General features: G+C 28.1%; 1 protein-coding gene across 1 annotated transcript in view; it reads left to right on the top strand.

Annotated features, from left to right (window-relative positions):
- The first annotated feature begins 12,085 nt into the window (after positions 1-12,085).
- LOC111026857 (zinc finger MYM-type protein 1-like) overlaps positions 12,086-13,358 on the top strand; it is a 2,792-nt gene continuing 1,519 nt past the window's right edge. The window contains exons 1-2 of the mRNA XM_022305021.1: positions 12,086-12,132; positions 13,263-13,304. Coding sequence (XP_022160713.1) covers positions 12,086-12,132; positions 13,263-13,304 — 89 coding nt within the window. The remainder of the gene's footprint in view (positions 12,133-13,262; positions 13,305-13,358) is intronic.

Raw genomic sequence — 13,358 nt, 5'->3', positions numbered from 1 at the left:
ATCGATAGCTCCACCGACAGACGCGTCGTGCCCTCCGCGCGACCGTTAACCCCTGGTGGCGGTTTTCCGAACGATTATGGAATACGGGTGAAATAGTGAGCGTAGTTCGTGCACATTACCCAGTGCGTACAGTACGCAGTCCCCGGGACGGCGTGCAGAGGGTGACTTCGGGAAAATCCATACAGCCGCAGGGAAATCGAATGGCCACTATTATATAAGACGAGGAGGGTGCGTGTGCCGTTGGCGGAAAACCAAAAGCAGCGCGGAAGGGGTCTCTATTTCGCGCTTAAATGACCTACATGTGTATGTATATAATATAAGAAACTGAAAAATAAAAAAGTAAAACCAGAGTGAGACGACGGCGACCCTCGATCTCTCTATCTATATCACCAAACACACACGCCCACGACTTCCTATTTATGTATACATTATATGCGGGCCGATCCTTTTGTATCTCGAACAGGGATGCCAAGCTGAATTTCATTCTACTGATTAAAAATAAAGAACGCACAGAAAATTGTTTATCATCGTTGCAAGTTTTGCGAAAATCGGTGCAAAATAATGACACTGGTGTGGAACCGATCGGACAAAGTCCTGTGCTATATTATAAGTCCGTGCAGTTGGCATAGCGAGTTATATGTTAGTTTCTGCCACATGTCAAAATTAGTTGAAAACATTTTTATTGCCATGAACAAATTATTGTTGAAAACTATTTGGCAAATAATGACGCTAATATTTGAAAGTGATCTGAACAAATCGGGGTGCCAACTTCAAATATCGGGTGACACATCTAAGTTTTAAATTTTTAAATTTCTAGAAAACAAAATAAGTACTGCATACAATTGAAGAAAAATTCAAAACAGTAGTTATGTTTTTTTAAATTAACGTGGATATAAAAAATGTAATTCAAACATTGTGCACAATGCACATATTATTATAATTTAACCCATAGGTTAACTCAAGTAAAAAATAAACATCATGTTTTATTCGAATCGCGCATCATTTATTCATTTATAGTATGGTTAGAATTAAAAACTCATTAAATATTTATTTTCTTTAATCACTCTGTATCCACTGCTTAGTAAATTAAAATAAATATTTTTCGACACAATTTAATAGACTCATTTTTTTTAACTACATAACCATCGTATTGTACAAAGAAGAATAAAATATGAAACTTCATTCATACATGGTTAGTAGTTGTTAAACCTAGGTATATGAAAAAGAAATTTTAATGTTGAAAAATGTCCGCGGTTTGTGACCTAGATAGTATTATTATAAAATAATATATTAAATTAATATTGCTCTCCACGTAAACTTCAATTTCATTAAATTTAATTTAATTATAGAACATGTTCTTATATGATTGTTTGCAACTTTGTAAAATCAAAACAGCATGCAGTTATATATTCTGGGAAGTCGAACGCAAAATGAGAAATTCCGAAATAAATTTGGAAAATCGTGCGAACTGTTTGTAAAAAAAATGTGCAAGTCCTCTTTAGGCTTAAGAAACTAAAAAAAAAAAAAAATTAGCACTATTATTTATTATACGAGGCATCATATTATTCCGGCTGTAAAAACGATTTAATGAGCTTTATACACTGACTAATGCGATGTGTGCATACCGCGGTCGGCCGAAAACGATTTAATTATGTATATGGCAATAGGTTAAGACGATTTCTGGAGATAATATTTCAAACGCCGTATAATAATTTAAAGAAGACCCTTCGGATATAAGCTAGACTCGTTAAATAAACGAGACAAGCTGTGTGGCGATTTCATATTATATTATTACGACACGTGGTTTTAACACACTGAGCAATCTTTTTTTGTACCTACTAAAGCGAAAGTTATTACACGGGCAGTGACACGGAAGCTTACTGTTGTTTATTTATTAGAAGCATTTTACACGTGTTTATACGAAGAGATTTCGTGTTACAAATCCTATTATGTTCACGGGAACATCTTTCTTGCAGCAAGCCTTTCCGTGAAAAAGAGACTCGTCTGTGTCTATAAATTCTGGTTGTATAATTCGATCTGGAAAATAAAAAAAAACGTACTATACTAAAACATGTCAACAAATAAAAAACGTGTAGCGTTATTCCAAAAGCCCTTCAAATATTATCATGATTTCGTAGTCTGTAATTTATTGAACCTTCCATCCTGCACGACTGTCAGTTATGTAAATTCAGTCTAATAATAATATTGTACACAATTCAATAAATATTTTGGCATAATATTTAATATTATTTATAGTTTGAGCACTTCTCGATTAAACCAGCTGCACATTTTCACCAGTAGCCATTGTTATGCAGTTTATAGTTTATACACTTTCTTTTTATCGTTTTATACGATGAAACATTAAACCAGCCCAGTTATTTGGGTTCATTATAAATGAAGTTCTTTGGGAAAATTATTATGTTCCTACCGCAACAAAAGCTCAATGATAATTTGTTCAAAAAAAAAAGTTTATAAGTGAGATCAATTGAAAGACAGTTCAAATGGTTTTATACAAGGATTATAATGAATTGGACATACTACAGTGAACCCATTATAGGGCGTGGAGTAAAAGTTTTCCGGTGAAAAGTAGAACTGACACATTGAATGGAAATTCCTGAACCCTCAAGAAATCATAAAAGAAAATACGCTTTTCTTGCTATTACATAAAAATAGTTTTGAGGAAATAAAATGTGTATTTTTTGAACTTTAAACATCCCACATGAATTCCTTCTGGTTTCAAAGTTATCGTATTCGTAAAAGTTAGATTTGAATCTTTAACAATCTATGCAATTTAAATTTCGTTTTACTTCAAAAATAAATCCCATCTAGTGTACCTACCATGTAATATTATATTTATCTATAGGGTGCATCACTGTGATATGCCGATATTTAACTTCAATTAACACTTCACGATATCACCATTACAATCGTGAAAAACTAATAAAGGTTAATATTATAATAAACTAGCCCCTGATCCAGGCATCAAAAAAATATTCAACTTTTTAAATTAACCAAATTACACAACTTAATTTATACACCTCCACATGTTTTGAAATATTTAAAATATTTCACTATAATATTATAATACGGATGTTATCTCTTGCCTTATTTCTGTACGAAGTGTAAAATATTAAATTAAACACTTTCTCTGTATGTAAGCACATTGAAAGTATCAAGCGCCAATAATGTATGTTGTTGCGGCTTCTAATAATAATAATAGCAATAAATATAATTATATATATATATATACACATAAATATAATGAACAGTATTACATTTTGCATTTATATTAATGATTAATCTGATTTTCATAGGTCTTATAAAACTTATATTATAATTGTTTCCGAATATGTGGGTTCCCTCACATGTTGGAATACCTGGACATAAGAAAGCAGACAAGTTGGGTTAAGACTCGCTCTCCTCGCTCTACACAAATTAATCTTTAAACCACATATTACGAAACCTTCAACATCATACAGCACAAAATAATGGGAGAATGGCAGAAATGCTGACCAACAACTTTAGAAACGTAAAACTGTATGTTAAGAAACCAAAAAACACTCCTAGCATTAAGAGAAGAGAGGAAGTAATCATTTCCCAAGCCAAAATAGACCACTCACATACATACAGACACTAACAATAGTTCACATTGTTATAAACTGAAATACACTGAAGCCCACCAGTTCTTCAATAATCCTCTCACACTTCACCAAGCACTCAACGAAGAGAACAGTAATCATCACATTTTTCTGACCTATAAAATTGAGCTACAAATTAAAGTTCTCTAAAGGATGTCAATATTTGTACATCCCTACTATTTTTAGATTCGATGTATATTAGTTTATATTTCCTTGTTCAATACCTAGTTAATACATGCTCAAAACCATTGTTGTTGAAGCCTTAATAAATTATTAAAAAACAATTGTTTTCATTCCAGTTTATATTGATCAAGCGTGAATTGTGGAGTACCTATAATTACATAAACATTCCAATGAATTGAAAGCTTAGTGGGTGTATACTGTGCTTACTGTTATACAAATAAATTATTAAAAATACCTTAAGTCCATTTATTTTATTTTTGAGTATAACAGAATCAAACAAAATACGGACACAGCGTAATTTCCAATATCACATTATATTATGGTGTGTCACTGCCTGGTAAATTAATACTAATTATAACTTGAGTGCTATATTATACCATCCAATTAAGTAGAAAATGTATTTTATAAAATAAGTTAATGAAATATCGAAGGTATAAATTCCAATAAAAATAAATTGTATATGAGATTGCCATGTAAAGTGTAAGTTTCCCAACCGTGCACGCGTGTCGTTCAAGCGCGTAAAATATTATTGGAGCAACCAGCAAGTAAAATTAATTTGAGAGTGATGGATAAGTTGAACGTGAGTGAAATTTTAGTCGTTCAAAAGATATTGATGAATACGTTTGAGGAAATTTCTTTTTTAAATATAACATCCGTAAATCTTTATCAGTTATTTACGTTAGTCAAAATAAATTGTACAACAATAATAATAATAATAATATGAACTGTAGAGTTTTCTCAACTAAACAATTTCACATTCTTATTATATCGAATTAATGTTCAAATATTTGAAGTAGTCTTTTAATTTTCTTCTTACATATTCTCAAAATAACCAAAAATATTAATGTTATTATATAATGATATCCCAAAACGTGTTTTGCCTACTCGAGTGAACATAATATATGCTTTCTTTGATTGTTAAAAGTGGTTTCAATAACAAATAGAATGTATACAAACGATGAAACGAGAAATGAATTTTCTTTAGTTATTTATTCGTTTCGTCTGTACCACATGCTGTTTTTTCTCATAAACCATATTTTTCGACAAAATAATGTCACGCATACGATTTATTGTACGAATAAACTGAAGAAACATAATAATAATATTATACAATAAGTATATGTTTATTGCATAATAATAATGGTGCCACAAACAAACGAGCTATGGAAATACAAAAAAAAAAATCATCTAGAGCGATGAGAAGGAGGATGGAAGTGCCGAAATTGTAAGTGTGGGTTTGAGTAACGTGTTGTGCCGACGACGATAGAATTACAATTTACAAAATCGGGAGAATAGAAGGCTACGACGGTACGGCGAACTGTCCGGCTTACACAATAATTCGGAAAGCAACAGATGTCTGACGTTCCCACGTCTACACTGTATCTATACATTTAAGCCTGTGACAAAAACCATGAATGATTGATCGGACAACTCCGAGACCGAAAATTATTCAACGAAATCCGGAAACTTTGCCCTACTCACGGTTCGAGTCGGCGAAGTAGGTCTCTTGTTTTTTCCGTATCCGAGTGGACCTACATTGATTTTTTTTTCGTATAATATGTATTATACCCGTATGGCTTTATCCCGTTGTACTGTTGCTATATTTATCGATATTGATAATATATTATAATGGTTCCCATTGGATATGTTTTTCTTTTTTTTTGTATTAAAAAATCGAAAATACTCTTTTTTGGTAGATTTATTGTGATCAAAAAATGTCCATAAAGTTTTACGCATTTCACAATGCGATATAATAGTATAATATATTATTATTTATACTATTATAGGTTTAAAGTAAATTAATGTGACCAAAACAAAATTCGATAAACCATATTATAATCATAGATGACTGTTAAAGTTGAATTATTATCAATTATATCATAAACAAAACTTTTTGCGGTTAATTTCAAAACCATTACGTTAATGAACTTAAAATCATATTTATACAATATATTTATATTTATTAATAATGAATTAATACATTAGCTATTTTTATTTAATCGTGAAATAATACGATTTTAAATAAAACTAATAAATATATATTACTGCATATTCACATAGAAATTATAAACTTTAAAGTCCCACCTCGATGTACTATCTATTCATTCCAATTTCCTAATACTCCCTTCACAACCTGTTTTTCTCTAAACTGATCTATGTATGATGGGACTTGCCATTGACGATCTGTCATAATTTATTTAATATATTGTTCTTTATTTTTTTTATATATATATCCTACAGTTGTAATTTTCTCTGCAATGTCAGATGTATGTACCCTAGTAACAAGCTAGTTTTAAGTTACTAAGCATAAGTTTAGAACACCTTATATCCCCGTCGCGTCTATCTGTCAATTCGTTAATTACCAGTTCACAGTTGAGACTGCTTGTATTAAGATTTTATAACCGGGATTCTATTCAAAGTAAATTCACACTAGCCAGTATAAAACATATCGAAATATGACTATTCAGTAAAAATTCATAGTAACCAATATTATAAAATAGGTACTAAAATGTAAATTTTAAAAATTAATTATTGAATATTAGATATTATATGAACAAAAGGTAGTACTATCAGTAGATGGCTTCTTCACTCACATTTTTATTTGTTCATGTTTTTATTCGAATATATTGTTATTGTGCCCTAGGGCACAGATTGTATTTTTCTTATTAGAAACATAAAAAAAGGTTTATACCTTGTATATTAATATGAAATTATAATTTAATGTGCTGTATTAAAATACGTTTAGAAACCGGATATTTACTTACCTATACCCTCACTGAGTAAACTTGCCTAACTTGTTTATCAAATAAATAATGGTAAAATGTATTATTCAAAGTTTTTTTTAAATTCTTCTCCCTTCTTCGAAAATACCATTAACTTTTGACTTCTTTATATGCTGTAGCATAAATTTAATATCACACAACTATAACAAAATATGTGTATATTTTTTTGTATTTTAATGGTATGTACCCATACACCGATTCAGTTGTACGCTTATTACAATAAACCTGATGTCGCATGCCCTTCTGAACCACAATATCGCTGAACCAACATTAAGTCTCACAGTCACTTGACAGTAATCTGAAGTATGATTTTGGTAATTCTTTTGTCTTAAGTATACGAACAAAAATTCCTTGATATAATATACTAGTTATTTATTGCAATAGGTTAAAAAATCTTTTGAACTTAATATATAACATCGAGTTATTCCCTTGTGTATTAAATACTCAAAATAAATGCCAAACCAAGGGTTGTATATTATTGTCTTATTCATCAATATATTTATTTTATTTATTAGCTATTTAATGTTACGTACTAAGATATTAAAAGTTTGTGTTGAATAAAATATTTCTACCATGAAAAATTCCATTTTTTTTTTAAATTACACATATTAAAAATTGTATTTTAAAATTAAAATAATACTCAAGACATCAAAAGAAAAAAAACTCATATTTATTTGATTTATGTTGTAAAAAAATATTGTTTATTCAAGAAAAATGAGAAAAATTATATTTTAATAATTATTTTTATTGCTGAGCATTTATAAAGATGAAAGAAACGCAATACAATATATGCCTAAATTCTAAATATTATAATCAATTAAGAATTATTAGTACAATCTACGATACACTTTATGTCATTAATATTTATAAATTTAATGTCATAATATAACTTAGAATTTAATAACTAATTAGATAACAATTTTTTTATTTAACTAAGCCAAAAAATTAAAATAGCTTACCTATTCATAAATAGTAAGTTATTTGATGAGATTATAATAAATAAGATTAATATCTAGAATTGCCGCTTCTCACTTTATTTTATTAAAAACTTTTAAATTTACTTTTTTTTTAATTAAAAATAAAAAATCTCGAAACTTACTACAGATATGAATATAAATTTAAAAGTAAAGTAGTTCATCCTCCAAGAAAACAAGGTTTCATAAATGGAATATCTGATTGACCAAATATAATATGAAAGAATTATAATATAAATAATATGGTAAGTAGTATTAAATGCGCATTGCTTAGAATCTAAAGTATACAATAATTCCAAAATCAACCAAGATGTCACGTCTTGGGAACATAAAATAACTTTAAGACATTATTCAATCAAAATTCCATTTAAAATATATCCTTGATATTTAAAAAAAAAATTGAATATTGAGGATTATTTATTACATTCTTTCTAAATTTTTCCAACATCTTTTGTAAGATTACGGTATTTAAGTGATGTCAATAAATGTATAAATAAAATACATATCATCAAAACTGTATGGATTTTAAAAAAATATTCATTTATTGTACATTTTTACACCTATTACTCACAGTAAATATTTCTGTTTGATTTTTTGCTTGTAGGTATACATATTATACTTTATAATTCACAATGTTTGTTATTTAAAAGTGTACCTATTTAAGTAACACTTGTATTTCTGTATAAACTTTCACAACGTTACATGTTGTACCTTCTGTGGTAGCCAATAGCCATTATGACTACTATGTTTAAAACTATATTGTTATAGTTTTTATGAAATAATGTATATTATATATTTATATTATTTTAAATAAGGACACAATTTCAAAGGATTCATTTATGTCCCACAATGTACGTTTTATGTTTTAATGATAAAGTGATAAATATTTAATAACTACAAAAAAAAAATAAATATTATAAACTTAACATTAAGTTTCTAATTTACTGCATACATGTATTACGATGCAGTAGAACAACGATAAATTTGATTGCGGTAATCACAATATACATTGCCTTACTTCTCATAGTTTGTATACGTTTATTCAATCGTATGTATTAATGAATTTGTATGAATAATTATAATATAATTTCAGAGAATGTAAAGGTTATATTTTTGAAAACTCTGGCTAAAATAGCATGTTATATATTTGTTCGATAATTCAACCGTAAAATTATTTTTAAAAAAAATGTGACAACATTGCTGTAAGTACGCAATATAACAACGCACAACGTTTTATTTATTTTTATTTTCCATTTACAACTGTTTTTAAACTTTTAATTGAATTTTCATGACTGACTTTGACACTCCATTATTTTTCGATAAAATACTTCTCAATATTAGAAAGTCAGTTTTTAAAGACCTCTTTGCAACGAAATGGTGAACCTAAAGTTACATAGTTTTTTACAGATTTTATGATGCAGATAATAATTTTAAAAATAAGCAGCCAATAAAGGTTCAAAATAAGAATTGCATTAGAGATTTATATTGAGTTATAGTTTTTCCATCAAAACTGAAATCAATTTTTTTGCCAACTATGTGATACCGGAAAATGGACTCCTGACAGTAATGTAGGTAAATAGGCTATACAGGGCCCCGTGTTATCGTTATAATAATATACAGTGGAAATTAATATAGTATTATTATGCATTCGAAAAAAAAATACCTAATACACATATCACATTGTCACGAAAGACGACAGGTACTAGAAAATAGGATCCCTTTTTGACCCAAGAAATACAATTTTCCTGGCATTTAAATATAAATAAAAAACTAAAAAAAATTGAAATTTAAAATGTCAGTAAACATCTCAAAACCATTTATATTTTTAATTCGACCACCTATAAAATTAACCTAATTGTCTTTGACTATTAATATTTACCAACGACGTTAATGAGGTGTTACAAATATAATGTAAATGCAATGCAATCAAAAAGTAAAAAATAAAGCCAGAATTTAAAAAAAAAAACATCGTAGTTGAAAATAAAGTATTCAAATTATTATAAGTGCACCCAAACCTGTCCACTTGGAGATTAATGGAGTACCTATTGTATGTTTTTCAAGTGCCTTATAAACGCCATTGTTGATATATCCAAACCATGTACTGATTTTAAGACCTGCCATCATATTCCGTGAAGGTAAAGTGATCTTAATCAGTTCAAAACAAATATAATATTATATTATATAATTTACACCCAAGTGAATTTTTTTACAATTATTTATTGTACCGACAACGAACAAATATTATTAAGACACAGATGGCTGATCACTGCTAACGAGTCCTTTGTATATTATACTATACATTTTTTATTATGCCTGAAGTAAAGTTTTTTTTAAACGCCCTCGATAAACTTTGTTCGTCTGGAAACGACACACCTACAAATCTCGTGCAGTGGACACCACCGAATTGTCTTGGATTTTATTTCATCTCCGAACAAAACCAAGTTAAAATAATAACTGTGAATCCTAGTAGGGTTTATTTTATATTTTTATTTGTGAGCCCCAGTGGGCTGTTCAAAATTCTGGCAATGGAAAAACATTATGTTGAATATACTACAATAGCATATTACACGTATACATAGATTATCGGATTATGTGGCAAACATTTTGTGGGCGCCCCTGTGACACTATGCCATTGTCAAACTTTTGTATTTTTAAGTTTTAAATAATTAACAACTATCCAATGCAATTATCAAATCAATATTATGACAGGTAATATGAAATTGAAATATATGTTGACATTTAAATGAGTAAAATCTTAAAACAATTATAACCATAAAAAGTTATAAAAAACATTCATTTTTTCTCGAGATTTAAGCAAAATATTTTTACGATTAAAAAAAAAATAAAAAACCTATAAAAAAAAACTGCTGTTCGTGACATAATAATTAATAATTATATAATAATACGGTATTAAGTAATATCTTTATACACACATTTTTAATTTGTTTTTGAATATTTTTTAAAACGTTCAGATTGACTGAAAAAAGTTTTGATTCTAGCAACAAAATGGTAGGTAATAAATTATGTAATATATATTGTCAAGTTGTATACAGTATTATTAATCAATGAGTGAAATTCTATTAAAATTCGTCAAATAAATAATAATGGTATACATACACAATGCACATGGATAATCGTAATGCGACGTACCTATAGTATGCAAACTTATATTCATTTGACTGAAAATATTTATAATTTACAGTTACTTAAATGTTTGCCTTCTATACCATCAATTTTTCGAAATAATTAATTAGTCACGTTTACGTTTATTACGCGAGTCAAATAATTTTAACCATTATTATTTTAAGATAGTATACTAGGAAATAACGTCAGTTTAAGATTTATTAAAATTATACAAGGTTAGACACCATAAAACAACGTTTAGTCATATATAGTTTTAGTTGACTAACAAATATTCAGCAACTATAGGAAAATTGTTATTTTCGATTTTTGTAATTAATTTAATTCTTCAATACAGCTACTTTCTTGTTTATAAGTTTTGGAATTTCAATCACATATAGGGAATTGTAGTCAAACATAATAATTTAAAATACGGATAAACGAGCAATGTCTTACACCACTCGACGAGTAACCTATCTGAGCGGATTTAATTTGTATTATAATAATTGTATAGTAAGATGTATACCACTACAAAAATCCATCTACTTACAATATGATTTGCTAAATGTATTAAATAATTATTGTACTACCCTCCTCGTATTTCTTCTCCGTACGTTACTAATGGTGGCATAAAACAATTACAAAAGCATGGTAAACTAAATAAAAATATTAGTTGCCCTTTTCCCCCTCCCTGGCTGAATATTTGATTTTATAATAAAATGTACAGATTTTTAATCTGTAAAAAATGTAAATCAAGTATGAGATATCCCAACTGTCCTATCTTATGAGTCAGACCTAATCACACACATTGATCATAATTTTATCAAAATCAGTTGAGTAGTTTCGAAGTGCTTCGTGGACACATCGTGTTCAGTTATAAGCATTGAGAAGTATAAAATATTTTGAGCATGAAAAATAACTTTCTAACGCATTTTATATTCGGTTTTTTCACAGAGAATACTATGAGCATTTTTTTTCGCTTGATAGATATTTTAAGTTTGTCATTTCTCAGATATAATCTTTGTAGTCAGGTTCTTAAGAAATTGAAAACAATCTTTATCCATAATCTTTAAATTTACGAAACATTCTTTCTTATAGATTCTTAAGTACTTTGTGAGACAAACTAAAAACTATACAATATTTAATCTGTCCATTCTTCATAGATAATCTACGTTATACGTTAAGTCTATAACGATAAATTATGTATAGAAATTACCACAAAAGAAAAAAAATCATAGAACTTAACTGTTATCTACATTTTTAGTATAGGTAACTGCACTACACTAAGATAGGAGTCAAATGTACCTCATAATTATTAAGAAGGTCACTGTAATAAACGTGTTAAATTGTAGTTCAATGATAAATAACTAAGAAATGCATATAAAAAATGATTCTTAGCGAAGAAGATCCGTCAGCCGTCTGCATAATGACTAAGTAATTAGTAAGATTATTTTACTAACAATTTATATAGCTAATATAGAAATGTATTTCCCTATTAGAAATAATATTTGAATATTATGATAAAATACAGGTAGGTAATAGCTTAAATTAATGACTCAACCAAACAAAGACTTATACTAAGAAATAAATCCGATTTTGCTAAAAACTGTTGACTTTTGTGTACAAAATGAAAAATATCCCTTTTTCTCTAATTATTCCTGATTATTTGTAAAATGACTTGGAATTTTTTATTTATAGCTCCGAAGTACACAATATAAATATATAATATACAAAAAAAAACCATTGTAAAATCAATACTTTCATCGCTTCCTTAAGAATCTTAAAACAGTTAAAACTATATAATATCAGATATACTTATTCAGTTGATTTTTATTCACTTGTTTAGTTTCTTTTTATTAAAATATTTATTTAATATTCTTTTTTCTTTAGAATGGTAACATTTGAATTTTAAATAAATATAACTTTAATGGATGGTACTTTGGATTGTTAATTAATTTTTCACCGAATATTTCATATTTCATTCTACGGTTCTCATAATAATTGCTTTGGTACTAAAATTGTCTTAATAATGTAATAGAGGAGCATAATATTGTTAAGTAATAAATGATCACAACTATCATCATAAATCCAAATAATGAATAATAAATAGTTGTTTTTATTTCTGCCACACTCAGCGAACTCAGTAACGGTGTCCGCACACTGGTAAGAAAAATTGACTGAAGAAATGTAAGTCATATTTAGTCATTTTGCTTTAGACGCTTTAGTCATAATAAAACATTGTTGTCGCACACTAGATAAAACATAGTTAGCCAAATCGAAGTATATCAAGTAGTCGTCAAAATGTCATCCGACGAGATGGACGTTGCTATTAATATTTTATGGTTTCTTTTAAGAGAAATTGAACAGGAAGAAAATAAAAAAAAACTTTGGGTTCATCCTTTGAACTTGAAACGAACTGAAAACAATACAATTAAATGTTTTATTCATGAACTTTGATATGACGAATGTAAATTTAGAAATTTTACACGAATGAGTACCGACACGTTTGATTATATTCTAGAAATACTTAACGATGAAATTTGAAAACCTGATACTAATTTCAGAAAAAGTATCACTCCAGAAGTGAAATTATTGGTGACATTGAGGTAAGTTAATGACAAATTCTAAATAATTAGATATTAGATTCTGAGCGGAGCACA

Source organism: Myzus persicae, unplaced genomic scaffold (assembly GCF_001856785.1).
Source record: "Myzus persicae strain clone G006 unplaced genomic scaffold, MPER_G0061.0, whole genome shotgun sequence".
Lineage (NCBI taxonomy): Eukaryota > Metazoa > Arthropoda > Insecta > Hemiptera > Aphididae > Myzus > Myzus persicae.
This window is presented reverse-complemented; position numbering and strand designations above follow the sequence as displayed.